The 27,222-nt window shown below is 32.9% G+C and overlaps 1 protein-coding gene across 11 annotated transcripts in view; it reads right to left on the reverse strand.

Moving 5' to 3' along the window:
* Window positions 1-9,693: 9,693 nt before the first annotated feature.
* LOC107445081 (SEC14-like protein 2) overlaps window positions 9,694-27,222 on the reverse strand; it is a 42,806-nt gene continuing 25,277 nt past the window's right edge. For 9 of the 11 annotated variants that reach the window (XM_071183098.1, XM_071183101.1, XM_071183103.1 and 6 more), the window contains 8 exons: window positions 26,393-26,486; window positions 22,928-23,022; window positions 22,048-22,126; window positions 19,471-19,551; window positions 17,660-17,746; window positions 15,435-15,541; window positions 12,852-13,164; window positions 9,694-9,923 (listed from right to left, as the gene is read on the reverse strand). In XM_071183098.1, coding sequence (XP_071039199.1) covers window positions 9,814-9,923; window positions 12,852-13,164; window positions 15,435-15,541; window positions 17,660-17,746; window positions 19,471-19,551; window positions 22,048-22,126; window positions 22,928-23,022; window positions 26,393-26,486 — 966 coding nt within the window. In that variant the 3' untranslated portion in view covers window positions 9,694-9,813. Of the gene's footprint in view, window positions 9,924-12,851; window positions 13,165-14,189; window positions 14,297-15,434; window positions 15,542-17,659; window positions 17,747-19,470; window positions 19,552-22,047; window positions 22,127-22,927; window positions 23,023-26,392; window positions 26,487-27,222 lie in introns of all 11 variants that reach the window. The other 2 variants (XM_043054518.2, XM_043054516.2) reach the window with 1 other exon arrangement.

The following is a 27,222-nucleotide window of genomic DNA, read 5'->3' on the forward strand; positions in this document are numbered from 1 at the left end:
TTGTAAATTCACTTTGTCTGACCTCAAGGAGGGGGGGGGGGGTTTAAACCCTAAACCCCCCCCCTTGCGTACGCCCCTGAGATCCACTTCATTCAAAAAAGTGTGGCTGCTTACTTCTGGCTCACGTGATCTGTGACGTTGTCATTAAGCAGTCAAGTCTAATGATGCCACCCACCTGTCTTAAGGTTTTTCGCTGCATTTTTGAGACACCCCGTATAATCTTAAAATATTCCACCATGCAATTCTATTTGATGATGCCTAATATTTTGCTCTTTTCAATTTAGATTACTTGGAGTTTGATAACACTTATAGTTGGATACAATCTAAGGAAGTTTACTATAGAGTGAATGTTACAAACCCTCATCAACAAAGTAACGGGGCATAGCATTACCCATATTAAAACAATTTAGCTGCGATCGTAAACCATGAATCAATTGCTTGTAAAAATCTATTTTTTGTCGAATGTGTGAAGTTAAGGGAAGTACATATTTATGTGACAGAAATGTATTTACATTGGATTGTATGCGTCAGTGCAGTGTGTACACATAATTTTGTAATGTGTGCAGTTAAAGATTGAATAAGTGCGTATGACAGTAGACATTATATCTCATTGCATTGTATAATAAAACGCTTTTATATATGTGTTGTTTTGTATATTTATTTTGCAAGTTCTATTTTTTAGTTTTACTTAGCTGGTCGTATTATTTTAAATTATTAGTGTTATAACACTACGCACAAGATAAATAATACGTACAGTATATATGTTACCGTGCACATGATGAATGAATGATCGAAATCAAGAGAATGTCGATTTTCACTGGTGAATGTCAACAATCATATGGTCGTTTTGGTGAATGTCCGAAATACTTATATCCGATTTGATATTAATTTATTCTTTGATTCGTTCATTCGATATTTTAATATCTGCTAAGGATATATTAGGAGAAACATTAATGTTCGTATTACCGGTTAAATGCATACTGGGCAGTGGCACTGAACCTTAAAAAAAATATTAATGTAAGGCATACCGGGCAAATGTATACCGAGCAGGGGCGCTTAACTAGACCTAGTATATATATCGAACATTTACCAAAATAACTATGTGATTGTCAACATTCACCAGTGGAAGTCAACCATTACCAATTTTGGTCATTCACAGAAGCATTCAAAATTGAAGACGCCACTGAAAGAATCCCGTTTTGAGAGTAGAGAAGAGATAAGGCGGAACGCGATGACGGAGCTGAACACCATTCCAAAAGAAGACTTCCAGAGGTGTTTCCAGTAGTGGAAGGATCGGTTGATTAAGTGTGTGCAAACACAAGGGGTCTACTTTGCAGGGGCTTAGGGTCCCAACTCCGTCAGGTATTCGAAATATTTTTTCTGGCCAAAGGTCGGATACTTTTTAGACAGGCCTCGTAATTAAGCAGTTAACAAAATTCGCGATGAGGTAAAATATTTGAAGTTGTGCTTATAGCTTGAATCGAATAAAATAAATTAAAAAATATATATTTGATCGAAGAAATTTTTTAAGCAAGTAATATATTAGTGCTGCCATCTATGAGAAAAATTAGAAAAAATGTATTATTCGGAAATTATTTTATTGAAACCCAAAAATGGAGAAAAAGTTATTAAATTTATTTCAATTTTTGGTTTAAGACTACTAATGTTCAACTCCACAGCCGTGGAGTTTATATATTTTTTTGTAAAAATATATTAATAGATTTCGAACTTTAAAATACATCTGAAAATTAATGGAATATATAAAGTTAATAAAAATTCCCAAATATAACATGCTTTCCTAGCTGAGTAGCGTTTATTACTACTGATCAACAAATTATTGGTGTAATAAAAGTACTAACCTCTCAGCCTCTAAATTTAAATTGAATAAAGATGGAAATGTAAAACTTATTTAATTAATTAGTGATAACTAATTAAATGATTTTATTACGCAATATTCTGTTTTCAAATTATAAATATCGAAATAAATTTAATTTAAAAATAAAAATATTGCGAAAAAATTGCACCAAACTGCATTTAAGAAAAAACTTTTCAATAAGCGGCTTCCTTTAAAGCTAAAAATTAAGAATTATGTCCTACATTTTTCAGGTTACTTAATATAGTATGATAAAAAAAATTACGTTGTCGCATAGGTCATACATAATCTATCAATGATTATGCTTTTTAAATTTTACTTTTAAAGTATTTCAAACAAAATATTTAATTTTGGGAACATATAAAGAAACCTATTATTGATAGTTAAAAATCAGACCAAACCTTGGAAGATAAAGATCTTGAGGATTATAAACTATTGTCATAGCTACTGTACAAATTGCTGGCGTTTTTCTTTTTAACTAATGCTGGAGACGCCCACTAATACCTTAAAGGAAAAAAAGCTCTCATGAAAACAAATAGAATGCGTTCAATGCATTTACGCCAAAGCCAGAGTTTTGGGAGGGCAAATACGATATAGTTTGGGTGGATAGTTATATCTTTAACTACATATATGTGTTATGTTGGGTTGGTGCTATTATATAAAAAATAAAAAAAAACTAATGATAATAAAATTAAAGAGAGAGAATGGCCGAACAAATCTATATGGTTTTTTTTTAAAAAATTATGATTATTCATGATTTTTCGGAAAGTGGCCAACATGAAGTGCCGCAATAAGAGCCTTGTAATTAAAAAACTACATTTTTAATATGACATGAAATTACAGTGATAAGAAAAACATACCTGTGGGCAAGCACAATCATAATAAAATAGAGGTACTTCTAAAAGAAAAAGAAATCCAATTTTGCACAGAGTCTTTAGTAGTCATAAACAACACTTTGAAGTTCACTAAAGATTTTCTTTATTTTTGATGAGTATCAGAGAGTTCCATTCTTAAAATAGACTCAAAAACCATAGATGAACATTTTTTAAATCACACAGGTCAGCATTTAATAGGCGTACGGTTATCCACTAGTTTTTCATGATGGTGACCGGTAGAGGATCTGGAGACGGCCCAAATTTTGTAAAAATGAAATAGAAAAGGCTGGGGCGATGAATGGCGAGCGTTGTCATACAAAATGACACACTTCAAAAAAAGGACAGGAACTTTGTATGTTTAAGTTGAGGAGCAATGAAGTTTGCTCATTCCAAAATCATAAATCTGAGAGTACATCCGTTAGAAACAAAATGATCAAACTTGAGGAGTTGAAAAATTCCTCAGCACGGAAAAAAACCGGATCATTCTTGCAGCATGTTGAGATAGTTGCAATGGCGGAAAAAGAACGCCATGATAAAATTAAAACTCCGTCTCTCAAAGAGAGGAGGGGGTGAAAAAAGAAAAATCCCTGTTAAGGGATCGTAGTGCGGTGTTTTATTTTTGTTATATTTTCGAATGCCACTTGCTCCAAAAATGGACGGTATTTATACAATCAGGTTGAAGATTGAAGTTAAAGTACCTAAAACGCAGCAGAATAGTGGCTAAAAGGGGAACCGAAGTGAATTGATGAACCGCTTAAATAAAATCACAATTATGAACTAACTGTGACCCTATCGGACCATCTCCCATGTGCTCACATCAAAGGCTGCCGAAGGTCAACACCATGAAGGTCGACAGACAGTAAGGTGTCAGAGGAAAGGGGTCAGGGGTCGGCCTAATTTTTAGGTCACAATTTTATTAGAAATTTGTGATTAAGTGACACAATGTCGCAATATGTATAGATAACTTAATTTTTATACATAAACTTATACCTTTATTTATTTATTTATTTATTTTGGCTTGGCTCTATCAATTCAGTCTTTTTGGCTTGGCTTTATCAATCCAGTCTTTTTGGCCTTGGCTCTATCAATCCAGTCTTTTTTTCCGGCTTGGCTCTATCAATGCAGTCTTTTTGGTTTGGCTCTATCAATCCAGTCTTTTAGGCTTGGCTCTATCAATTCATTTTTTTTTTTTTGGCTATTTAAAAACTATTTTTTTACTCCAGCGTTGTTTAAATTAAAATATTTAGCATTGAAATATTTATTAAACTAATATAACCATATGGAGAAAAGATAAGAATGCAACATTTCGTTCAAGTTTCTGAATAAGTGAAATTTCGTATCACCTGTAAGCAAGTCGTACAAATTGGCTAATATACAAATTTTGAAATATTCTTAGAGAATAAATTCCTGAACAAAATTTCATTTCAAATGAGCATCAATATGTACTTTCACGAATACAATACTGAAGATATTGAAATACAATTACTAGGGAAAATATTTTCTTGCAACAAAAAAGGCTCTCGGGAATTTCCTATAATGCGAAGCACGAATTTAATGAATTTCAGCACACCTATAGGTGCTTCAAAATGCAAAGATAGAATGAACAGCAAAAAAGCAGCTTCTTGTAAGAGATTTTTAGTGATTTGAATAACCTTACAAAATGAAATTATTATGTTCAAATAAGATGTTTAGAATGGCGTTCATATTTTGTCAAAGTTAAAATAAACATTCATTTACACACAAATTCTCTTCAATGTATTAATCATAATTTTTAGCATCATAATTATTAAATTTAAATCTCAAAATATCCTATACAGTTGAGCAATATTTTTAACTAACTTTTATGCTAATACTTTTCTTATACTTTTGTATATCATTTTTTTCTGAACTCTAAACCATTTATAGGTACTTCATCAGACTTTTATTTAGAACAGGCGCTAAAGATTTTGCAAATTTAGAATAAATTCTATTCACATAAATACAGGATGCGTTCTGAAAGTAATGCGCATGATTTTATTGTGACGCGACTATCAATCGCAGCGCACTCAGATTGGACTAAAAATGTGGTGGGGGATTTGTCCTTCCAAATACGCCTGGTCTCAAGTCGCTCCGAGTAGTAGAAGCAGTAGGACGTGTCTTTGCGCTAAGTCTTTTTTTTTCGATCGAGTCCCAGCGTGATGGAGTGTTCGCTGGAAAGCGATAAAGTTTTATGTGCGGTTTGGGAAGAATGCGACGGAAACTCATCACATGCTTCAAGACGCCTCTAAGGTGAAATGCATTTCGAGATCTCAGTGTGGAAGGCCTTCTAGGAGGGTCGGGAGTAGGTCACCGACGAGCCTCGTTCTGGACGCCCAACAACAACCCGAACAGAACAACAACAGCCCGTGAAGTTTTGAAGTCAGACCGTCGGTTAAGCATTCAGGCTATCACCAAGACCGTGAACTTGTCAAAATGTGTGGTACATGGGATTGTGACGGAGGATTCTCAAATGAGAAAGGTCTGTGCGAAGCTTGTGCCGAAGGTGTTGACGGAGGAGCAAAAACTATCTGACCCAAAGTAAGACCCCCTTGGTGCCCTGACTTGGCGCCGGGTGACTTTTTTTTTGTTCCTTCGACTGAAAAGAGAGCTGAAAGGAAGGCACTGGGAGTAACATCCAAGCTCATGTTACAAGGTTCCTGAGAGGCATTCTTGTCGAGGAGTTTCTGGGTGCCTTCCAAGCGTAGCAGAATCGTCTCCGCAAGTGTATTGATGCACAAGGGAACTATTTTGAAGAATTTTAACCATTTTTACCCATAGGATCAATAAATCTATTTTTCCCAGAAAATGCGTATTACTTTCAGAACGCACCCTGTATGTAATACCACTTTCTAATTAAAAATGTGAAAAACTTCTTAAGTTATATGCATGCACGTCATACCTGTATATCGTTAAGATACAAAGGTTAGTCACCACTTGCTAATTATAAATGCGAATTAATATTTATATTATGAAAAACTTTCTTGGAAATTTTAAGGGAATAAAGAGTTAAACTGAAAAGTTATGAGGGCAATTTAAAATAAATTGATTCTTACATTTTAGCATTGGTTAAAAATTTTACTACCTTTAAAAATACTAAAAAGTGTCTTAAGAGTGAAGTGGCAAAGGAAACATGAAACGCATCATTCATTTTTCTTTACTTTTGAAATAATCCGTTTAATCTCACATTAAAAAGGTATATTTCAAAACCTTTCAAAATACAGTAAAGTTTTGACCCAAAATACAAACATTTAATTAAATTCTTTTTTTTTCACATTAAAAATATTGTAGTTTCTAAGTAAACACTTCTGCTAATGCAGACGCAGAAATTCGATAAAAAAAAAGCTGGTTGCAAAACATTTATTCTTAAAACTCACCGTTCCGAAATGGACTGCATCACAGGCTGCTGTCAGTGTGCGGGTGGGTGACCACCTGGATCAGTCTGCGTAGGGACCGAGGGTGTGTGGTATTGGTCTCCGTTAAACTGTTCTACCGTAAAGTGCTCGACCTCACGTGCAGGTAGTCGGGGGTCCCGCAGTGGACTGATCATTAAGACACGGTTCCCAGCAGATCACTGAAATCAAGCATCACTGGCTGCGGTCAGTGTGAGGGTGGGTGACCACTTGGATCAGTTTGCGTAGGGACCGAGTGTATGCGGTATTGGTCCTCGTTAAACTGTTCTACCGTAAAGTACTCGACTTCGCGTGCAGTTCGTTGAGCTACCGAAGCAGGGGTGCCATCCCCTCTGCAAAGGATCAAAATTGTGATGGCATGTCTTCGGATCATCCTCAGGGATGTTTCCCAGACCGTCGCCAATAGCCCATTGTGTAGCTCTAGTGCGACGTGAATTAACTGCAGCTACAATAACAACTTTGATCAAAGAGCGCGCAACGATTCCACTGGATAGCTTATATAGATTTTCATTCTATAGTTGCAATTGTATTACTTCTTTTGGTTACTATTAACAAAAGATAATTCTGATGTAATACAGAGATTCAGAATTCGAATCCAAAGCAGGGTAGACATCATCTCTGCAGAGGATCAAAATTGTGATGCCGTGTCTTCGGATCATCCTCTGGGATGCTTCCGAGACCGTCGCCAATAGCCCATTGTGCAGCTCTACTGTGAAGGTAAATGAAGTACCAACCTACCTACCAGGATTCGAACCTTAGCATAAAATAATTGTAGAGTAAATGTTGCTTGAGAATCTCGGCATTTGTGTTCAAGTTGTCATCAGGGTATTATTCTATCGCCAACAGTGTCTTTACGATCAGTCCACTGCGGGACCCTATTTAATGGAATTACAGGAAAATAAGCATGCGCAAAGATCTCGTCGAACCATTCTACAATACAATAAATAAGAGAACGGAATTCTTGTATCAGGCTAAAATATATGCTAAATTTGTATTTCCCTTCTAACACATATTTTTTTCTGATCACTTCTTGATAATGCAATACTCGTGTGTGCTCAAACTATATATATATTTGTGTTAGACAGTGATGTTTTACTGATTACAAAATTGCCTTTGTGTAATAAACTTTCTAATGAACATTCGACGACTATATTTCCATGTTTTAACTTTTTTGCTGATTTCTCTTATGGAAAACTAAGTGATTTATTTTATGAGCCCTGAATGGTGAAAATATAAAAAGGCTAAGTACGTTTTACCTCGAATTTGTTACGAAATTTAAAGAATGAATGTTAATATTTTAAAAATATTCAAAAATATTAAAATATTTATCTTGACTTTTTGAATAAAGGAACATTTAGCCAGTAAAGTAAAAACTATTAGAAACTCATATTTCGTAGTTTTCTGGTTATATTTTAAAAATTTATAAATATTAAGAAGCGTAGCATAATATTTGGTCATATTTAGTCATCAGAGCAGTGATAGTTCAGGGGATAGAGCGGACGCCTTCCAATGAGATGAACCGGGTTCGAATTTTAGCGATGGCTGGTCGATACGAATTCCACATCCGGCTTGAACACACCATAGTGTTGACGTTAAATATCCTCATTGGTTGAAGGATCATTAGTTAGTCATCTTACAGTCAGGCTAACAGTGGGAGGTTTACTTTGTTTTCCATCCCATGTAACGCAAATGCTGGTTGGTTCCATCAAAAAATCCTCCACGAAGGCAAATTTCTCCCAATACTTGATCCAGGAGTTCTCTTGTCTTCTGGATTAAGTTCAAAATGAAAAGACTACGGAGTTGAACATTAGTAGTAGTAAACCCATAACTTGAGTCGGGTGTTCAACGATGGTAATAAAAATATTTAGTCTTCAGCTTTATCAAGCAAGTTCGAAGCAATTTAAACCCGCTAATGAAATTGCGTATATAAACTAGTTATGAAATTAAGGGTGCTTTTCTAATATACTCCTTTCAACGTGTTTCTTGCTTCAAAAAATAGGCAAACAGTTCTGATGTGCAAATGAAAAAAAAAAACAACGGAAGTGCTTCACAATTAATTCCGAGAAAAGTTGTCAAGCCACTTCTATTGTTAATGCTATGAACGCAAGAATAGAATTTCAAAAAACTGATAAAACAAAATTTATATTTGCATTTATTACCCATAGGCAAAATGGGTATTGTTTTGGGTTCGATGGACGCCATCACACTTTTCAAATGTGTTCAGGAGTAATAGTAAACAGTGCGCTGCGTCGTCATTCCATGCGTTGCTACGGCGACCGCTGCTGTTTGATGATATTTTCAGAATTCTTTTTCTTTTCACTTTTAATTTTGTTATGTATTAAGTTGGTGAGTTTGTTCTTGATGTATGGGACCAGAGAGATCCCTTAAATACTTGAGTTGTAAATAAAAGAGAATTTCATCATTTGAACGAGATTTTTGTTTTTACTGTTTTAATTAAGAATCAGAAATTCTAACCCACAGGAATCAGGAATTTTAACTGGATCGTTTTCAATATTAATTCCGGTGAATATCACAAATAAAGAGGGTCCCAAACTGATTGACACGTTCCCAAAGGTTAGAGTTGAAGCAAGAAAAGAAAACTATGCCAAGACCTGAACTACCGAGACTGAAAAGGCTAAAGCCAAAGAACGTAGACGAGAAAAAAATTAGACAACAACCATTTTGACAATGGGTAATCTGTGATCGCCATCCGTAGATCACATTTTTTTCCCCTTTTGTCTTAACTTTGCACTTGCTGAGTAGAAATACTGAATATATATTTTTTTTTTGTAGTATGTAGTTTACCATATAAAGATGCCAAATATATAATTCAAAAGTTTTTGTCGATTACCTTGATTTTTAAATTGTGCGTCATAGTTGTAGTCCCTTAGTTTTTAATACGTTTATAACTCGATGAAATATTCATTTTAAACTTTTAAAATGTGTTGTCTGATTTCGCTTCTACAAAGAGTTTGAAGCAGAGACTATGAAGTATCCCACTACTTAATTCATTAAATCGATTAATGGTAGCTAAATATTGCAATTTAATATAAGTTATACTAAACAAATCCATTTAACTAGCAGAACTATTATAAAAACGGCATACTTAAACTATTATATTGTTACTCTACTTTTTTTTTACTTATGCAGTAGTACTTCCCAAATACCATGAGAACTCTTCCTGACTGCGAGTTTAGGGTTATAAAAAACAAAACTACACCATTTCCTATGGGGTTGAATAGGCTCTCCCAACTTTAAGACTGCAAAATGATTAACCCCACATCACTCTCTACTTAAATAAAGTTACAAAGATAATTCCTCGAAGTGAATTATCTTTGTAACCTTAGTAGTCGCTAGCATGTGAATCTGGTATCAGGAGAAGTTCTCGTGATAGCTAGACAATATTAACAGTAATATTCCATAGTATTTACTTAAACAGTACTTAACAAAAAATATCAAGCAACCACTACGAAACTGTTTTGCTAACAAAACCATTAATTAACTAGTAAAAAACGGCTTAACAAAAACAGTGTAAACTTTATTAATTACATAGTAATTGAAACATGAAATGCAGTTACATTTTTTTTACGTAATAAAATAGTGGAGCTTAAGTTATATGAAAAATAATCACTGATGATTATGATGAATGAAGTTGGGATGAATCTTTGTCTGGCGGAAGTACGGTTGCTCTGTAGTATATTTCTTTAGGGTATATCCAGCTGTATGAATTGTCAAACATCATGATATCTGTAAACAGACGAAAGCAAATTATTTAAAACAATTCTTAAATGGGACAGTATAAAAAAATACATAAAATACAGTATAAATTGGTATTACTCCGAATGATTACTCGCTAATGATTCGAATAAAATGAATTAGTTCAGTGTTTTTTAATTATTTATTTCAACAGGAAGATACAAAATTCTCAAAGACGCTTTTTTCTGTCAAAAGTAAATTCATGTGATATTAATTTATTTTTATTTCATAATATTCAAAATTTGCATTCAATTTACGGCATATTTTGATTTCAATCTTTATTTTTAAATTTGTTTGGAGTATGAACTTGTGTGGGGGGGGGATTTTACTGAGATTATATCCTAATCCTAAACTATATAATGCGTCTAAGCATTTTAATTAAATTGAATTTTGTAATAATCACGATTGTAATAGATTTAGCTCTACTTTTTAATTGAAAGACTATATTTGAAAATTGAGTATTACTCATAATACCACCAACACGATACATTTCCTATTACTTAATTTAAAATTTGAAAATGGATGCAATAGTATACAAAAATAAATTGTACGATAGTATACAAAAATAAAGACTGGATTCTTAATTTTTTTTTCTTGTAGCTGAATTTACGAAGTGAATCTGAAGAATTATCTTCATAAATCCAAAATTCCAATCCAATTCTCGACGTCTCTATGCGTCAGTAATAATCTTGCAGGTTTTCTTTTTTTAATTATTTTTTATTATATTGGAATCTTACTGTCTCTGTATAGCAATGTAATGCCAATTCATTTTCGAATTAAAAAGATAGGTAGGCACTTTATTTACGTCACACTAGAGCTGCATAAAGGACTATTGACGACAGTCTGGGAAACATTCATGAGGATGATCCGAAGACGTGCCATCACGATTTCGATCCTCTGTAGAGGGATTGGCTTCCCTTCTTTGGTAGCCCGACGATCTTAAGTTCCCTGAATTTCGCGACATCTTGCATGCAACTAATACCAATGCTGTTTTCTAAACGATATTTAAGTACAGAAGGTGTGACGTAGTTGAGGACTGTAGATATTCTTATTTGCATTGGTGTCCAAATACTTTTTGGTTTGTGAGGGTGGGTGACCACTTGGATCAGTCTGCGTAAGGACCGAGGGTGTGCGGTATTGGTCCTCGTTAAACTGTTCTACCGTAAAGTGCTCGACTTGCGTGCAGGTCGTCGGGCTGTGAAAATTGTGATGGCATGTCCTCGGATCATCCTCGGGGATGTTTCCCAGACCGTGGCCAATGGCCTATTGTACAGCTCTAGTGCGACGTAAATGAACTACAACTACAGCCTCAGCATGGACCAATTCAGTAGCCCGACATAATGAACATAATTTGCACAGTGGAGAAAAAAATAAGAAAGCTGCGCAGTGGGGGAAAATGCGAAAGATGTCATTACGTTTGGACTAGTAACGGATCAAATTTCTTGTTTATGGTGCAGAGCCATTCTATCTTCAAGGGTTCATTTCGCTCTTATAGCTGAAGCTACGATTTTCCTCCTCATGGCGTCACGCTGCACACAGATCTCAGATATCGCAAGCAAAGATATTATGAAAACTTTGTATCATTCTCTCTGTAAAAATAAGTTCGACTTCTTCTTGATATTAGCTTTCACACTTTATGCAATTAACATATTATTTCCTTTCAAAAACATAGCTTAAAAAAATTTTCTTGGCCGAAATATTACATTAAATACCATTCTAAACTAATAAAAATATTTTACTAGTTGTCGTAAATGACGCTATAAATACTTTATTTTACCATTTTCAGTTTTAACTTTTATTATTAAGAAAATTTTAATGCATATATCGACACTTTTTTAGCTACATATTGTTCGATAATAATAATTTGTAAAGTTAGGTTGAATTTAGAATCTTCATTTTAAGATATGCTAAAGGCAATTTGTTTATACTTAATCATTAAGAAACAACTATGAAACTAGAAGAATTTTAACTATTAATTATCTATACTTTTTATTTAAGTTTTTATTTTCTTTGACTTATTCGCCTGCTTAATTTTTTTTTTTTTTTTTTTTTTTTTTTTTTTTTTGAAGTTGCTGGGCGGTTTTAACTTAGATGGCGAATTCTTATAAAAGTTCTGAAATGCAAAATAAGCGTTTCACTTATAAATTCTTTGATAACACTTTTTGATTTTCTGTCCCATGCACATTCTGAAAAATGTTCTCAAATTCCTGACACACTTCCATCCATGCTGCTGACGAAATAATTACTCCTCCCTTAGATAAGAGAGCACTTGGTAGAGTTAGCGCAATTTTAAAATCATTCTAATCGGCAATCCAAGCAAACGATTTCTCATATCATCTTCATAATTCTGTTTTAAGAAATGCTTACTGCATATTCGTTCATATTTAATATCAATCATTTCGTTTGCAATGTTGAAGCTATTCTTTACATAGTTGTTCATTTACTTTAGGGAACACGTGGAAAATTATACTTTTTCTTTTTGTGTTTCTATCAGAATTTTTGTAAGTTGCAATCGCACAAACTGGCATTTCATAAATAATTTTAAATTTTTGTAATTCACTTCACAAAACTGAGAAAAATCATTATTGGAAACAAAGAATGTCTTGGAATATGTCACAAAAAGGAATGCTCCATTATTAGTTAAAGCTAGTTAGACCGAACGCTTCGTTCCTGAAGCAAAAGTTCAAGCTTTGCGCCACCGTGACGTCACAGGCAAAAATCGGAGGTTTGGCGCTTTGATCGTTTCTTCAAAGGAGTGAACTAGCCCTTCTATCCTCTTTAGCCCTGAGGGGGTATTGTCCTGATTAGGTAAATTGTTACTTAGAAACTTTATCCACTCATACAAAAAAGACATAGAAAAAAAACTTTATGAAAAAAAAAAAAACATTTAATTCTTAGCAATAATTTTGTTCAACTTACAAGTGCCCGCTTTCTCACAGCGGTACACACCGGATTCCGGTTCGAATCCAGTGTCTATTCTTTGCTTAGGAACCAGCTCGACAAGTTTTTCGCTATTCCATCTTTTATCTTTGTAGTAAAGGGCAAATCCTATGTCTCTACTTTTTGTTTCGAAATCCCATTCTAGTGTGGAATCGGGCACTGTAATCTCGAACGTAATGTTGGCACTGGAAAACCTTGTGACGTGTAACTTTTTCACTCCTGGCTCTAAATAAAGCGTTTTCTTCGATTTTTTAAGATAATAGTGTTCCGGAACATCACCTCCATGACATATCTGTAAAAATATATATATATATAATTTTCATTTATATCTTCATTTCTAATTTAATAAATAAATAAAACAGGAGATATGTTTATGAGTGAAAAATACAAGATATTCAGAATAAATGCTCTTTAGTTTGTATATAAGTTGTTTAGATGAGCACAAATATTGGGGAAAAAATGGTACAGACTTTTAAATTTTTTTATTCGCAGAGTTTTTTTTTTTTTATATAGTTCTAGATTATTTCACCAACAAAAAAATTTTTGGCACATTTTAATGGGGATCACTTAATTCTTGCAAATCCATGGAAATATGTAAATGTATGAAATGGAATTTTTTTATATGTCTTATTGTACAGCCTACCCAATTTTTTGGGCTTACGTCTACTAATTTTCAACTCCGCAGTCTTGTAATTTTGAGCTCTATCCAGAAGACAAGAGAGCTCCTGGAACAAGTATTGGAAGAAATTTGCCTTCTTGGAGGACTTCTGATGGAACTAACCCACATTTGCGTTACGTGATGAAGAAAACCACGAAAACCTCTCAAGGGTAGCCTGACGGCAATTGCACTCTAACCCATACATCTACAACAAAAGATATTTTACGTCAGCACTGTGCTCCGTGCAAACCGAATGCGGAATTCGTACCGACCAGCCATCGCTGCGATTTTAACCCAGCTCACATTATTGGAAGGAGAACGTTCTATCCCCAGTGAGGTGATCCAGTTGCGATTCCCAGCGTTCTCTGATCGATACAAATTCTCCTGCCGGCTCACACTGACCACAGTGCTGACATAAAATATCCTCAGTGGTAGATGGATCATTCGTTAAAATACCCTTAAGGTCCGGGTAACCTTGGGAGGTTTTCGTGGTTTTCCTCTTCATGTAACGCACATGCGGGTTAGTTTCATAAAAAAAGTCCTCCACGAAAGCAAATTTCTCCCAATACTAGATCCAGGAATTCCCTTGTCTTCTAGATTGGGTTCAAAATTACAAGGACAAAATTCAACGACAGTTATAAAATGAAATAGAAACATACCACAGTTTTGCATAAAGGATCCCCATCTGGATCGGTTCTCTCTCCCCCAAGAAAAGCGGGAAGTTCTTTCGCATCTATCACTCCAAGTAAAGCTTCTTTCCACCCCTCTGCAAAAAAAAAGAGGCTCATTTTAAAAATGTTTCGCAATTGATTTCAAAAAATATTATTAACCAAATTTTTATTAAAATATTTCATATATGATTAAGGTAAATCTAGAGAATAGCAACAAAAGAATTAAAAAAATAATAAGTAATAATTTATTGATAAGTTAATGTTAAAATTATTGTGTACATTTGCTTCTTCTTATGCTTTCATTTTACACAAAATGACAAAGTTCCTAAGCGTAATTTACACTTATATGAAATATAAAACACGTGGGTTGGAGCGTCTATTATTAATAGCTACAATACAATGGAAAACCTGCAAGTGACGTTGCGTGGATATCTCGATTCTGATTGGTTGTCGGAAAATGGCATTTGTTTACGGTAGCAACTGTTCTTTCCATTCNCCAGAAGACAAGAGAACTCCTGGATCAAGTATTGGGAGAAATTTGCCTTCTTGGAGGACTTTTGATGGAACTAACCCGTTAAATGGAGAGGAAAACCGCTAAAATCTCTCAAGGGTAGCCTGACGGCAATTGCATTCTAACCCCTGATACGTCTACAACTGAAAATATTTTACGTCAGCACCGTGCTCCGTACAAACCGAATATGGAATTCGTATCAACCAGTCAGTTGAGATTCGAACCCAGCTCATATCGTTGGCAGACGAACGCTCTATCCCCTGAGACATCATGGCTCATGAAATTGAATTTATTACAAATACTTTTAAAATCCCGAATTTTTTTTTAACAGATTTTCTTTTCTACTACATATTTATAGCAAAAGCTCTCGCCTCCCAATGAGGTGACCCAGTTTCGAATCCCAGCGTTCTCTGATCGATACAAAATTCACACAGTGCTGACATAAAATATCCTCAGTGGTAGATGGATCATGCGTTAAAATACGGTCCAGCTAACCTTGGGAGGCTTTCGTGGTTTTCCTCTCCATGTAACACACATGCGGGTTAGTTTCATAAAAAAAGTCCTCCACGAAAGCAAATTTCTCCCAATACTAGATCCTGGAATTCCCTTGTCTTCTGGATTGGGTTCAAAATTACAAGGCTACGGAGTTGAACATTGGTAGTCGTAAACCCAAAATTGGGTCGGCTGTTCAACGACAGTTATAAAATAAAATAATAACATACCACAGTTTTGCATAGAGGATCCCCATCTGGATCGGTTCTCTCACCCCCAAGAAAAGCTGGAAGTTCTTTCCCATCTATCACTCCAAGTAAAGCTTCTTTCCACCCTTCTACAAAAAAAGAGGTTCAATTTTAAAGTGTTTCGCAATTGATTTAAAAATATATTATTAACAAAATTTTCATTAAAACTTTTCATACATGGTTAAGGTAAATCTAGAGAATAGCAACAAGAAAAATAATAAGTAATAATTTATTCATAAGTTAATGTTAAAATTATTGTGTACATTTATTTTTTCCTATGCTTTGTTGTTATGCTTTCATTTTATACAAAATGACGAAGTTCGTAAGCGTAATTTACACTTTTATGAAAGATAAAACACGTGGGTTGGAGGGACTATTATTAATAGTTACAATACAATGGTAAACCTGCCAGTGACGTTGCGTGGGTATCTCGATTCTGATGGGTTGACGAAAAGCGGCATGTATACGTTAGCAACTGTTCTTTTCATTCCTGTTCGAGTAAGCCAAGCCCGTCAAGTATCAATTCTCTTAAGTGTAAAATTATATATTCTTTCGCAACGATTCTTTCACTGTATATTTCTTGCTGTACTCAAAAACAAGCACGAAGCCATGTAGAACATAAACTAATTTTGTATCAAAATCGCCAAAACAAAAATCTACCACAGTCACAATAAAATACGTAAATAAGAAATCTAAGTTAAGTAAAAAGCGTAGACGAAAAATAATTATATTTCAAAGAATGCGATGAGCAATACGACGCTGCATTTAATAAACATTCTAACTTATGTGGAGAAACTTAACTTTCACACGCCAATTTGTTTATAAGCGATGAGTTGGTGCTGACGTCACATGTGTGGGTAAGCGTTATCTTATTCTTCTTGAAGTGCAAATACCTAATTGAAACAAGAATAATAACAACAGCATTTAAATGAAATTATTTTAAGTTATTTTTAAACAAATATTATATTTTAAAGGAGAATATTTTCCACTTTATGTTTAAAGAGCCAGAAAAGCGTAAGAATTAGTAAGATGAATTAGGGACAGCTTTAATAGCCTTGTCTGCACTGAATGTAACGTAATCGCTCTAACATAGACACAATACTCCATTATGCTCTTACGTAGCACAAATGCTTTACGTAGGAGCATAATGTTCATTTCTCTAAGAAAGAAACGCACAAACTCTCCCATTTTAGAAGTAGATATTGCCTTGTCTTTAAGCATGACAACTTCTATTAAAGAACCGCTATGAGTTAAGGTAAGCGAAGCTTGAGAGAAATCGTAAAAATATTTTGCAAGAAAAAGAACTTTGAAAATTCAGGCATTTGCTTTGGGGGAAAATACAGCTATAATTCATCTTTGACGATGATAACAATCAACTTGCACATTCAAGTACGCACTGCAAAAATGTTTCTGAACTTTTTCCCAGCATCTTCGTTGAGCGCAGTCTCGCTTTAGCTATACTTTATTCCTGTTTTTAAAATGTGAACGGCATAATTAATTTGGAAATGTTGTTAAAAAGTCCATGTGAATAATGGGGATGTTTTTTTAAAAAAATCAAACTAGAGTTTTTCTGCATGGATTTGGAAACTGTTCTGAAGTAAAATTCAAAATTCATCAAAAATGTATGAAACTTATGAAAGAAAATCACAAAACGCGTTAAACTTTTAATAAATCTTAAACTTTTAATTTACATCTTATTTAGTAAAAATATTATCTATTTCAGTGCTTCTGGCTGCATATTTCATCATTTAACTAAAATATCTAAACTATCATCTTACAATTGGCCCTAAACTTATATTCACACAATAATTCATATTTAAATCGCTAAAGTTTTAAACATGTGTTACTTGCATTAGGTCTATTTCCTCATTTATTGGATAAAAAAAATCTGAGTATGAAATTCTTTTGGAATCCGAAATTTAAATGATCTGCGCATCAGTGTAACACAAACTATTATTTTATTTAAATAGTTTTTAAAGTATAAGTTTAAAAAATAATTTCACAAGTATAGTTTCTCAAGATATGCAATTTTTGAAAAAAAATTTCAGTCTTACGTAGTGTTGTTTACCCTCTTAAACTGTCCCTCAATTCTATCTCTAAATTTTTATTTTACTGCTCTTTCAAAGTGAAAAATTACATTACTAAATAAATGAAATTATGGAAAGAGAGAGAGAAAAAATAAATTATTTACTATAAATGGAACGTACCTGTTCCGTGGACGTGTATTTTTTCAATCACTGCTGGTGCGACTACCATTTTGACAATTGAAAATATCATGGTAAAATATATAGAAGCTGTAAAAAAAAGGACAATATTAATTTGAAAATAAATTAGTCATAAATTCTAGCTAAAAATAGTATTTAATAGATTATTTTATCACAACATAGTCGGGGCCGGGATAGCCTGGTTGGCAGGGCACTGGATCCATTGGAATCCAGCCCGCCGAAGACTCTGTAATAGATACTTCCTAGCTACAGTTATTTTTTAAAGGATTGTGTATTAATGAATATTTTTGTCGAAATACTCAAGTTTAAAAACGACATATATAACAGGGGGTCACATAAATGTTGCGACACATATCTAAGGAAGTTGGGACTCATAATCAGAATTAAAATTGTATAAGAACGCTTACCTGAAATGCTGCCATACGCCGTTAGGGCGCTTCCCTAATATAAACTATTTTCTTCAGTGCTTCTGAACAGGCCATAATAAGTAAGCGCTCCTAATCGCGTACGACTACATTTCCGAACATGGGTTTCCATGCAATTTTAATTCTGGTGATGTTCCCTAACTTCCCTAGAAGAACAGGGCGTCGCAACGTTTATGCGACCCCCTGTTATATATAACGTTTTTAAACTTGTACATTTCGACTAAATATTTCATTATAAAAGAAATTTGTAGGCTTAAAAGCAAAAATAATTTCATATTTGACACCCCTTAGCCCAAATGTGGCAAGATTAGGTATTTGTATAACTGAAGAAAAAAATTTGTTCCCCGGTGTGATTTTGATTAATTCCTTCTCGCTGCGGTGAAAATGACGGTTGAGGTTTCGCCTTCTATTTCTGGCACCCGTGATATTTCCGGGCTGGAGTGTTCAGTTGTAACGCGCCAATAAGAATAAAACTAATTCATTTATTTTGTCCGGAAATCGTTTTACTTCCCATTTTACACACCAGATGGCAGTACCAGGATATTTTTAAGGTAATTGTAGATAGAGAGAGGTAGTGAGATGTAGGAAGGAAACCCGGTACTACTGTCCAGATTGTGACGTTGGCCTCTGTATCTCATGCTTTGAAATTTATCACGTTAGTAAAAGTTACTGATCGTTATTTATATTGTACGTAAGTAATAATAATTTAATAAAATTATTTTCTAATGTTTAGAAACACATATTTTTTAAATTTTCCTTGCTTGCTGGAAAACCAACATTACGCCATAGTAACCCTAAATGTTGGCTTTTCCTAAAAATTTAATTTTTTAAAATTCAAGCTAAAATCAAATCAGAAATTAAAAATGAATATATATATTGTTCATACACATATTTTTATATAATTTTCAGGAATAAAAAAAATAAGCACTTTTAATGACCATTTTCTTGAAAATTAACCGATCCTTAAGGATGCATAACAAAGATCAGTGTTTAAAAATCACAAATACTATTAAAAGTCTCACACATGCACAATTCGAAACCTCAAAATATTCGCTTACAAAACATTGTTTGCTAATCTTTGCGTTAATCTACTTTAGTTATAAAATCGCTTTTAAATTTAAACATATTTTTGCTGTGTTTTAAATTTATTAACTATACACTTGAGATTTAGTTATAAAAAAGAATTTTACAAAGACGGGATGTAGCAAAAGGACTGATGACTACAAATACTAAACTTACAATGAGTGCAAAAACTGATTAAATGTTTAAAAAAATAACATATTTTAAATTAATTAAATAAAGTTACTTAATATAAAAATTAATATAACACAAGAAACATAAACCATAGACTACAAATACTAGACTTACAATTAATACAATAAATAGATTTTATACGTTCGGGATAATTATCTTGATATATGGTGGCTCCAAGCTTCATTAAATCGATAGCTAAAATGTATGAGAAAGTAAAAAAAAATAAATTAATAAATAAAAATAATAACAAAACGATAAAAATTTTAAGCATACTTAGTTTTATACAATTTCCAAAGTCATAATTTTTGGTACAAGTTGTGTTACTTAAAACAACAGAATACCTATAAAATTACCGTAAGGAAATACTCCCAAAAATTATAATTGATAGTTGTATGGCATATAGATATATTATTAATTTCGTCTATTTGTTTCGTTTCATATGTGAAAGAAATTCACTATAAAAATATTCAACATCATGCAAAAAATATGCTAAAAATTAAAATTTATCATTTTTATGTAATTCACAAAACGGAAACAGTAAATCCAGTTCAAATGAATTACTTAAAAACAAATATTTATCTAAGTTCATTTTCTTATAAGTTGCAAAAATTCTAAGTACGAAACATATTTTCTGTTATGATAGCCTAGGAAGATTAGGGGTACAAGTTCTAAGAGGCACTTTAGAACTGAGATTTATTAAGGTCTTATTTAACAATACAATTCTAATTTATTGAGTCAAGTTTTGAGATTTTTTTGATTTTTTTCTATTTTCTTATTGAGTAGAACTAGTAGAATGTTTTTTGTTAACAAATAGGGAAAAAATGGAATTCTAAAAATGTTTATTTAAAAATAAGCATTTGAGTATAATATCATGTTATTGATTAAAATTAATTAATTAACATGCATTAAGTGGACATTCATACCAATATCTAATCGTTTGTACAGAGAGCAAAAAATAAACAAAACACTCTGAATAACTTTTGATATAATGATCAGATTTTCCCATACTTGCACTCAATCTTAATGTTTTGAGGGGGTGACCTCAAGTACGCTACGTGCATGCCTACAACTATGTTTAAAACTATGCTATCAAGCACAGAATTTGTGAGCTTATATCGACACAATTGAAAAGCTTAAAATCTAATATATATAATTCTTCTACGTGGCTCCCAAATTTTGGCTGTATTTCTTTTCCACCGGTGGCAAAGTTTGCTTTGTTTTGTTTACGTTACTATTTCTCTTACACGGCGAATCGACCCATGATTGCCGCTAAAAATGTCACATGCCAAATTTAGATGAGGTGGCTCAACATATAGCGTTTTTAAAAACGGAAACTGAAATAACCAGAGAGCATCAGCTGCGGCAATCTCACACTATTAAGCTAGGCAGAAGTGAGTAGTCTTTGTCAATAGATCTCTATTTTAGTATTTTGTCTATTTTACTCTCTCTATCTCTATTTTAGTCTTTTTTTCACGAATTTATATATTACGAATTTATTTGACGATTTTTGTTTTATATCACGAATTATACTATTGCACATTTCTAATAGGCTTAATGAATTACATGTCATTCATTTGAATTCAAATTTATTTTAATGACTTAATATATACTAAAAAGATGTAATTTTTTTTTTTTTAAAAAAGTTTTTATACGGATTTGAATGATTGTTTTGAATTCTTAGAATTTTGTGCATTTGCAATGCACCTAAGTTAGTAGCGAGCGAAGCCATATAAGATTGGGTAGCAATTTTCGGGGGTTGGTGAGCGTTAGCGAGCAGGGGCGCAGCCCACTAGTAATTTAAATATTATTATTACAGTCATTTGTTTCCCTTCCCCTATGACTGTACTGCACGCGAAAGATCGCATGTTTAAGGAATGTCTTCACGTGACTGTCTCTACACGAGATTGTGTCTTCACGAGATTGGGTCCTAACGGGATTGTAAATTCGCGTGATTGCGTCTTCGCGAGATTGAGTCTTCACTAGATTGAGTCTTCACGAGATTGTGTCTTCACGTGATTGTGTCTACACGTAACTGTGTTTTCACAATATTGTGTCAGCAAGAAATTGTGTACAAACCAGATTCTCACAATGCTGACACCAGATTTTTTGACTGAAAAATAGAGTTCGAGTATGATTTTATCAAATCAAATTTTTCCGATGAAAAACTAAGTTTTCAGCAAATCTTGGTAAGATTTCAAAGAGAAAAATTATTCATTTTCTGTGTGTGAGCGCAAATGATAATTTTATTACAAAAAAAATTGTTTTTGACAGTGTTTGACAAAATAAGCTAAAAGAACTAATAAGCTTTTTTTTTTTCGTCTAATATGTGTATAATACTCTCGAAATTTAGATACCAAGTCCAATATCAAATTATTGGTTTAATTATTTTCCTTTCTTATGAAATTTACTCCAAACAAGGATTATTTTAATTAGATGATCGTCTATATCCAAAGTATATTAAAGCATTTGTAGCGTCTATCATTTAGTTACTCGACGTAAGAAGCAAAATGAATTAATTCTGCATGTAAATAAATTAAAACAATTGCATTTTCTTTAGTTTCAGTATAAATTAGTAAGTATATAACAGAATTGCTTATGTAAATTTAAATATATAACAATGGGTAATTTAACTAAGAATTTTAGATTTAAAGCCACTTGTTATTTCAGTATAAAATATTTTAAAAAAATTACCGTCTTTGTTAGTTGCTTTTGCAAATGTCAAATCTTTGAAATCATCTATGTAAACCACAGTAGTGACTAATTTTCCAAGCTGTAAAAAATACCAATATTTTTATAGTTACAACAAAAAATTTATTTTCCAAAACACATTAATATTAAATAAAATTAAATTTCTTATCGTGTAACTAAAAACTATCTTTATACAAACATAAATATCAGATTATAAAATTCCTAGAAACTCTAAATTCCCGAATAATCGTTTTGGTTAGAAACATTATTTTGATCTTTATTTTGGAAACAAAAGGCCTGCAAGTTTTAAACAAGTAGTCAACAATATGTGTATCAATATAACGAAGTAATAAAACTTGTTTATCCAACGACAATTTCATGCAAAAAGTATTTTTCATTATATATTTATTATGTTTTATTATTTTAATTAATAGTTGTTGAAAATTTTTTAAATTGCATGAAATACGATTTTTGCATGATTTTAAAGAATGTAATTTTACATAAAAATATGCAATTTTGCATAAAAATATGCAAAATTTAAACAATATTGGCCGGATAGTCAAATTTAAAAAAGTTCTAAAATTAAAAAACGTGTTTGTGTTAAATTTCGTTACTTAAAATATCATCTGCACTAATTAATTAACATATTTGTTATCACGCCCTCGAACCATTGAGTCCTAATACATGAGGATCCAATCATTAGATCAAAAGTTGTTCAGGTGGTTCATTTTTTTGTACCTATTTATTTTAAATAATTTTTTTAATAAATAAAAAAATTTGTCTCACGGTAATCATCTGTTTCAATTACCTACAAAACAAAACATGTATAATTAAAGGAATATAGATGCCAAATTTTACAACATATTTCATTATAAACTATTACCTTTTCACTTTGCTGTTTACACATCAACATGTCTTGTTCAATCAGATGCACGTTATATTTTATAATATCCGCTTTTTTCACTGAGTTCAGAAAACCTGGTGAAAATATTACTATTATAATATTACAGCTGACATTTTTCCCATTTATCATTTAAAAACAATTTATATTGAAAATGCTAAACTGCATATCAAAGAGTTTGTGGACTAAATATAGGCTAAAATCAGAGGTCGGGTAAACTGCTCTATTTTTGTAGTTTACTACAGCTGCAACTACTTTGATACAAACATAGTTAACTACAACTACTTTTTTTAATATAGTGAATGCAAACTATTTACTTTCGAAATGTAGTGGCGACTTCCCTACTTTAGAGAACCGAACTTTGCTGGAGCGATTAATGTACGCCTGTATAATTTACACTGATGGAGAAAGTAATTTATACACTACGTTTAATATAGTTTTGAATATAAAACTGGCTTATATTAAACGTGAAGAATTATTTAGAAATATTTATTCATATTTACATGAGCCAGTTTGTTATTCTAAAACATATTTTTCGAATTTGTTCATTTAATTATAATCAACAATCTTCAACTGTTTATGACCCCCTTGACAGTGAATATTAAATTCAAGAAATGCTCGGAAAATATTAAATACTACTTGCAAATTTCGTTAAGTGTTTAATGCTCTTTTATTTTCACTAAGAAATTAAGTACACAGAAAATATGTTTCCTTCCTTTGAAATGATGTCAATGTTTCGCGAGTGTACATTCGCATGTGTAAGTGTGATAAGTTATTCGTTATTCATAATGGCTAGCTTAAATATTACTTATACGGGTAAAAATATACTTGAGGGTGCCCCTTGGCGAAATTGGCGACTTATGTTTGGTGCCATTCTTGTTTTCACACAACACCGTGGTAACAGGAATGGCGGCCAAAACATAATGATATTTCAATAAAACATTGGAAAATTTCAATAGAACATTGGCAAAAACTTAATAAAATTGCAATGAACCCAATATAAGCAAAATTAATAAACCCAATAAAATGCATTTTGAATCGAAGCAAAAATTAATGGAGTAAACACAGAAAGAAAAGGAAAATAAAAACAACTCACTTCTTCATTAAGCTTGAATATCCTCAGATCTAGGTGCACGGAATGCTCTAATAACAGTTAGATACTGTCTAAATTTATCATGAATAGAATCATGTATACCTCCATCGCCACATAAATTCGGCGAAATACGAATCGAAAAAGGCGTCTGTGGTACCGGACTGGCGGGGACAATTATTTCTGAAGCCCCTTTTTACGACTGCCCACATACCTTCGATCTTATTGACCGGAAGCAAAAGTAACCTTACCAGCCGGTATCCAACGTAGAACTAACGGACCTCTGAAATTACATATGCCGTTGAACATTTAAAAATAAATCTAAACCAATTAGAATCACGATTGGGTTTCAACATCGACCAGCTTGGCGATTAACCGCGATCACAACTTGGCGAGAATCAAGGGGCACCCTAAAATATAGTCTACCCCTAATACGGACTCGAAATCCGCAATTTTCGCTAACTCAGGTCAAAGGGGCATTTTAAATTGCGACAGAAGACCCATCGACTTCGAAAAATTAGTTGTGTTAGAACTCTGTTCATACACTAAACTAATGTAAAAAGTAGTTGCCAGGAATCAATACGAACTACTGTTTATTTATTTTTTTTTGTATCGCACAACTCACCACACTACATTTTTTTTAAAAAGTAGTACACTTCACTATAAGCTACGAAAAAAGTAGCGACTGCAGTAGTTCCACTACTTGTAGTGAGCTACTTCCGACCACTGGCTAAAATTTACTTAACAGTTATGAACAACTGTTACATTCTTACAGCAATTCTGAAAATAGCATAATATTCATAAAAATTCATCATTTCATGTGAAGCTCGAGTCCTCGAAAAACATCCTTTTGTCATGAATAACTCTTACATTTTCACAGCAGTTCTGAAAATAGCATAACAATAATAATAAAATATCATCATTTCATGTAACGGTAGAGTCCTCAAAGAACATCCTTTTGAGATGAAAAACTGTTATATTTTACAGCAGTTCTAAAATCAGCATAATATTCATTAAATATAATCATTTCATGTAGCGCTAGATTCCTTGTAGAACATCCTTTCATCGTGAATAGCTGTTACATTCTTACAGCAGTTCTGAGAATAGCATAATAGTCATAAAAATTCATCATTTCATATGACGATAAAGACCTCGAAGAACATCCTTTTGTAATGTATAGCTGTTACATTCTTACAGCAGTTCTGAAAATAATATTCATTAAAATTCATCATTTCATGTGACTGTAGAATCCTCGAAGAACATCCTTTTTCCATGAATATCTGTAATATTCTTCCAGCAGTTCTGAAAATAGCATACTATTCAAAAAGTTAATCATTTCATGTAACGGTAGAGTCTTTGAAGAACATCCTTTTATCTAAATGAGTATTAGAGCAAAATAACTTTGTTTGGAGGTACCTTATGAAGACCTACCTTCTAAGAACTTCAGCTCAATGAATTACAATCAAATGAAGTCCATATTTTTTTTTGAGCATTAAATTATACTTGTTATTGATGCCACAAGATTTTTTTTATTTCCAATGGCAGGCCAATTTAAAGGAACAAAAAGGATAAAATAACAAGAAAAACAAGGCAAAAAGAGATAAATAGAATAGAATGCATAGTGACATGCTTAGCCCATACGGGCCCTAGCCTCCTAGTAGCGTCCACACACAGTAGTGGAGCTGAGCACAGGACAGACAGAAATATGGGGCAGGTCCATGTCCTCCCCAAGGCGACAGAGCTTGCATTTAGGACAGTCAAAAATGTTTATTCTAAAAAGGTGTTTGGCCAGACAGTCATGGCCCCTTACAAGTCTAAAGAGAGCAACTGCCTTAAACCTGGGCTGATTTGGGATAGTTAAAATATGGTTGAACCAGGTTTTGTGTATATTGCTTTGACGGAAATTCTCTGAGAGCATGTTCTGGAATTGGTTTCGGACCAGCAATTTAAATGAGTGCAGAGAGATGGAGCAACGAGATGCTTGGGCAATAGTTGTTCCTTTCTTGGCCAAGAAATCAGCTTTTTCATTACCCCAAATCCCGCAATGTCCCGGGATCCACGATTTGCTTGCCTTTTAGTGTCAGGTCTTTCAGACAATCAATGCATTTCTGAATAGAGATGGATTGGGGAATCAGTGGAGAGTTAATATCAAGAAGTGTGCTGCGTTAGAGTCAGATAAGATGACGGCGCTAGAAAATTGGTCAGTACGACACTGTAATTGTTTTAAGGCAATTAGAATAGCCTCGATTTCACCGTCGTGAAATGCCACAAGATTAGTTGCATTTTATTAATATTTCGTTTGAATCAAATTCTCTAAAACATACATATGAAAGCAGTACAAAAATTGAGTTGTTTACCTTTAATATCTGCTGCAGCGATTGTTACATAACGAACTGGAGATCCATCTTTATCAAACCCAAAAAAATTAGATGGTGTATATTTTACAAGAACCTAAAAGATATTTCATTTTTAAACCTACATTTCAAACACATGCATCATTTAAGTTAAACGTTTATTCTTTTAGATACATTAAAACATCATTACGAATATAACAAAATGCATATTTTTACATTTTGAGGTGTTAAATATGCTCTCAAAAATGTTTATAAATTAGGAATCGCATATTAAAAACCAAGCGAAAACACGAATAGAAATTTCTTAATACACAACATAAAAATCTTATTTCACAACTTAAAATATTGTCTTCACACATTACTGAGCATATTTAAAGTTAGTCCTCATGATCTTTAAAATTGCATCTTAACGCGGGAAAAAATCTGATAATTAAATCAGAAGTTATAAAGCTGTTAAGGTTTGCACAGTACATTTCATTAACTTCCTAGAAAGAAAGTATTTCTGGAAGTCTTACGTATTTCGTCTCTTACATTGATTAAAATTAAATTGAAACGGTTAAATTGTTTACTTTAGGAATCACAAATATAAAATTTAAGAGAGAATACGAACAGAAATTTCTTACTTCGCAACTTAAAACATTACTTCACAACATAAAAATCTTACTTCACAACTTAAAATTTCTTTACAAATTACTAAGCATATATAAAGTTAGTCCTTATAACTTTTAAGATTATATCTTAATGCGGAAAAATTAAATCAGAAATTTTAAAGTTGTTAAGGTTTGCGCAGTAAATTTTATTAACTTCCTATAAGGAAAATGTTTCTCGCAGTC

This window comes from Parasteatoda tepidariorum, chromosome 7, assembly GCF_043381705.1.
Source record: "Parasteatoda tepidariorum isolate YZ-2023 chromosome 7, CAS_Ptep_4.0, whole genome shotgun sequence".
NCBI lineage: Eukaryota > Metazoa > Arthropoda > Arachnida > Araneae > Theridiidae > Parasteatoda > Parasteatoda tepidariorum.